Below are 4788 nucleotides of genomic sequence, written 5' to 3'. Positions count from 1 at the left end.
GTCTACTTATTAGGAATCAAGAATGGAATATGTTTGTTTAGTCCTCACGGCCATGTTCAAATGACCATTGCTTTGGAGAGGAGGATGAGGGTCCGATGGGCACCAGCGAGAGATGGTTTTGTTTCTTTTAAGAAAATAAAAATAAATAAATTACATCCACCCATATTCATGAATCTACCTGATGGGGAAATGCCATATCTTAGGCTGAGCTGTGACGTAATCCCTAATTTTTCACGCATGCTTCATGAAGTTAATAATTATTTTTTTTTTACTGTACAACTGTTACTATGTATATATATATATATATATATAGGGGTGGTATGGCCATCATCTTCGTATTGATTTAGAGGTAAAATATGACAACAGGCCATAAAGCATTCCTTCACATTACTTTTATCTTTGTTGTTGGTTATAAAGCCTGGAAGAAAAACCTTTTTACATTATGGCTCGGGCAGAACCATTTTGGTGTTCAGAAACTCTGTTCCAAACAGATGTTTTTAAAAAAATTCAAAAGTATATTTTTTTTAAAAAATATTTTTAAGTTATTTTGATATATTATATTAAAAATAATTTTTTAAAAATAAAAAAATATTTTAATATATTTTCAAATAAAAAAATACTTTTAAAAACAATTATCCTTCCAACCAAAACAATAGTTAATGTCATCATGTCAGGTTGATGCAGGTATGTCATTATTGGCATATTTTAGAGCGGGGATGGGAAATTGAGCATCTTTAATTTGTGTTGAAGAAAAAATAAATAAACATGCAGACAAGCTGTCGTTATTCGAATAAACAAGATCGGTCTGAAGAATCCTAGAGCTGATTTGTTTGGAAGTCGGCGTCACTTTATTTTTTCAATTATTATTTATTTTAATACGCAAGAGCAACTGTTCCTTGTTTTCAATAAGAAAAAGGCCGGCATAAGATCAAGAAGTAGTCATAAATTAAGGGCCCAGAAAAAGAGAAAAAGAAAAAAGAATTGCTTCCTGTTAAGAACAATATTCATCATGATCTTGCAAGATAAAAGACGAATTGCTTTCTTCTTCACTACAGCCTCTATAAGAAATCTTTTTCATCATTGCATGAATAAAGATCTTAATTAGAGGTGGTATGGAGTTAATTTTGAAACAAGAAGCAGACAGGACACGATCTTATTTGGTTCATAAGAGATATAACAGGCAATCACACCTTTCAAAGCTAGCAGACACCACCTCTCTTGCATGGAACTCGAAATAACTGGGAGGGGAGGGGAGCCTTAGGCCTGCTTGCGGAATTCAATCACGTATGTATTGAATGCACAGCACATCACTTCGAAACCCTTAAAGCCAGCTCCCCTGGCCAAGCCCTCAAATTCCTTTTCGGTCCTCTCTTTTCCTCCGGGGTTGTGTGCCATCATTATGACATCAACGTGCATGACTCCCTTGGTGGCAAGGCTTGTGTCAGGAGCCACAGGAAGAATGCATTCAACAAGGATCACTTTCCCGTTTTCCGGCAGCGCATCATAGCAGTTCTTCAAGAATCTTAAGCAGTGTTCATCGCTCCAATCATGACATATCCACTGTGAGAGCATATAAGCACCACCCCCATCAATAACACAACTACTCAACGTGCATGGATTAGTTAAAATAATAAATTCAGTATTTTACTGAGATTGAAAGACTCCTGTCTAATTACCCAGCTCATTCTAGACATTTTATAGACTAGACACTTGTTAAATTCAACGAACGAAGAGCTTCATGACAGGGGATCATGAATGTTTTAGCTAGGGTCTGTTTGTTTGTGTGTAAAGTCAAACACGCGGTTGTTAGCCCGTGATTAGATTAGATTAGATCCAGCTAAAACACCATGGCATGGAATGGAATGAGTCAGGTGACTTCATCGTGGTTTCAATAATAATAATAATAATAATAAAACCTCACCTTCATGAAAACAGCATCTGCTTTGGGCACACTAACAAACATGTCACCACCAACATTCTCCACACCTGCACCCATTATACATGATCTCTATCAGAACTCATTATAAGCAATTACAGGCAAGTGGCGCATGCATGCTTTACTACACCCAGAACTGGCCATCCACCAAGATAATATCTAAGTGTTGGCATTAGACATGAGACAATGTGAGTACCAGGGAAAGCTGGGGCATCCGCGATGACATGAGGCAAATCAAAGTTAATGCCCTTAATTGAAGGGTACTTGGAGATGATAGTGCTCAGCACAGCACCAGTCCCGCCACCAACATCCACCAAGGATGCGAGGCCTTCAAAGCCTTTGTAGGTCTCAAGAATCTTCTTCATGGCAATTTTAGAATGGTCAGACATTCCCTTGTTGAAAACCTTGTTGAATCTTGGATCCGTGCCATGATATTCAAATGCACTCATTCCATAGGCCTTGTTAAATGGAATTCCTCCTTCAAGAATCGCGTCTTTCAAATGATACCTGTAGGACTAGCAGAACCATGTCACGTTATCTTCTTATGAAGCAAAATTTACCTAAACAATGATGAATCATGCATTTAACTAATTCAAGTATTTAATAATAAGATGGAGTCGCATTAATGTTAGCCTAAACTTGTAATTAAATTTTAAAATCAAATTCAGTATAATTCTTTAGATCGGTAGGGGGGGGTAAAGATTAAGACCTCTTGAAGAATGCGGTAAAGATAAAGATTAAGACCTCTTGAAGAATGCGGTGAAGATTGCATTTTTATTTTTATTTTTATTTTTTTTGAAAATGAATAAAAAATAATGTTTTTCAAGTAAAAAATTAAAAAATTAAAAAGCACGGCAAAACCAAACGGCACCTAGAGATAGAATATACTCACCAACTTTCCATGAGGACCTTGTCCTGGTTCATGAGACAGAGAGGGCTAACAGAGACACCATCTTCATTCTTGGTCAAGAATTTACAAACAGAAGCAAGACCATAGAGTCTCTCAACTTTCCCATCAGGAAGATCTCTTAGAGAGCAAACAAGAATGGAGTAACTAGCCAGAAGGCGCAAGATACGATCTAACATGACAGGTGCATCAGGGTTTTTGGTAGGGAGATGAGAAGCTATATCGGATGGGGACAAGAGAGCACCAGGGCCAGCTTTAGCCATGATTTCAAGAAGGTCAAGTTCAATGGCTGTTTTGAGGACCATAGGTAGAACTGACGAACTGATCAGTTGCAAAGCAAAATTCGCTTCTTCATCTAATATCTGAGCTGGAGACATCTGAGTTTCACCTGTTGAACCCATCGTGATCAAGATCGATCGATTCTTTTAAGGGAACAGAAGGTTGAAGAAGGTGTAAGAGAAGAGAAGAAATGCTTTGGGAGGGTATGGGAATGCTAGGACAGGGGTGTACAGTATATATATATGGTGAACTGGGAAGGACCAACCACCCTGTAGTCGGTCCCTACTCTCTTACCATTGCCCTTAAGCACAGTACTGCCTAAAAATGACACAGTACCAGTAGGAGTCGTCGTCTTTGATCAAGTGTAAGTATAAAAAAGGTAAGGTCGGGAGGCTATTAAAAGGTGAGGTCGGGCTGCTATTTGTTGTTGCGTGTGGTCCCGCTGTGATGGTGGGATCACTATATTTATGGAGAAAAAAGACACTGATCATTTTAAAATTAAATAAATCGGGTAATATAATGTAAAATTGAAAATAAAAGAAAGGAAAAGAAAATTAAGAGATAAAAAGAGAAGAAGAGGCAGTAAAGTAGCGTGTGTTCTTCTTTTGATTTCCAGCTTATTTACCATTGGATTGGGCTGAGATTTTAACAGCAACTTCTAGACACATTGATCTTCATTCTGAACGGTTGGATCAAAAATTGATGATATAGAAGCTGACCGTTTTGATAAAAAACAGAGCTGTCATTTTTATGAGTTTTCTCAAATAATTCTCCTTTAATCTTGTTGTAATCCAAGAATAAGTTGTTCTTGATGATATATATGTTGTATTTCTTAGTTCAATCTGAGTAAGAATGATTGTGAACTCATTATTTGTTGATAGTGAAAGTTTTTAGGTAGACTACAGTCCCGTGGTTTTTCCCACATCGGGTTTTCCACGTTAAAAATCTTGGTGTTGATTTTGTAATTATTTACATTATATTTGATCATTGTTTGATTCTGTTTTACTGTATAAAGAGAAAAAGAATTAAAACTTGTGAATTATAAATTATATTCCACTAAATTAATCCGGGTAAATTAATATGCAATTGCTCTTAGTTTCCGAATACTATTTGATATGGTGATCAAAGTAAATGTTTTAAAATAAGGTCGTCGCTCTTTGCATCTGTCAAACGCCAGCCATGTTGTTAGTTGTCAGATCAACATGGCAGTATATTATAGTTCCTGAGGATTTTCTATCGAAATCTCATTACAATATTCTCTTAAGAACAAGGTTCCTATCAATCGAAAACCTACCACATACATTCAATAATTAGGATCATGCTAGCTAGCTCCACGTACCGCTTGAGGTAAACAAACTAGCTGCTTCCATATTTTGTTAATCCAAAACCCAGACGACGAATTCATATGACAAGTGGAGATTTCTGTCACTTATTCTAGATTTATATCGTATAACATCCCAGCTGTTCTAATCACTTATTTTACAGGATTAATGGAAGCACGCCAGCCCCCTGCATGTCTAATATTCTAATTAAGATCGAGAGAGATAATGGTTTAATTATTACCTTCTATCGAGTGTGTGCTGTCCCAAGATACAAGGTGACCTTGTAGAAGGACTTGAACAAATTTGCATCACGAATGGGTAGGTTTGGCATTAATTATGAGATG

At 36.8% G+C, this 4788-nt stretch overlaps 1 protein-coding gene across 1 annotated transcript; it reads right to left on the bottom strand.

The window, feature by feature from the left end:
• Window positions 1–966: 966 nt before the first annotated feature.
• LOC105110074 (caffeic acid 3-O-methyltransferase 3) lies at window positions 967–3438 on the bottom strand. Its single transcript, XM_011004983.1, has 4 exons — window positions 2829–3438; window positions 2133–2443; window positions 1922–1986; window positions 967–1560 (listed from the first exon to the last, which is right to left on the bottom strand). The coding sequence occupies exons 1-4, from the start codon at window positions 3242–3244 to the stop codon at window positions 1258–1260; spliced, it is 1095 nt and encodes a 364-aa protein (XP_011003285.1). The 5' UTR covers window positions 3245–3438; the 3' UTR covers window positions 967–1257.
• Between the last annotated feature and the right edge of the window lie 1350 nt (window positions 3439–4788).

This window comes from Populus euphratica, unplaced genomic scaffold (genome assembly GCF_000495115.2).
Source record: "Populus euphratica unplaced genomic scaffold, PopEup_1.0 scaffold239.1, whole genome shotgun sequence".
NCBI lineage: Eukaryota > Viridiplantae > Streptophyta > Magnoliopsida > Malpighiales > Salicaceae > Populus > Populus euphratica.
Note: the sequence above shows the minus strand (reverse complement) of the source record. Positions and strands in the feature narration are given on the sequence as shown.

Bases quoted from the DNA above. Each gene is read 5' to 3' on its own strand.
- LOC105110074 (XM_011004983.1), bottom strand. From the start codon at position 3,244: ATGGGTTCAACAGGTGAAACTCAGATGTCTCCAGCTCAGATATTAGAT. The intron at 1,987-2,132 runs GTACTCACATTG...TAATGGGTGCAG, and splicing joins GGATGCCCCAGCTTTCCCTG to GTGTGGAGAATGTTGGTGGT. The intron at 1,561-1,921 runs GTGAGGTTTTAT...ATGCTCTCACAG, and splicing joins CAGATGCTGTTTTCATGAAG to TGGATATGTCATGATTGGAG.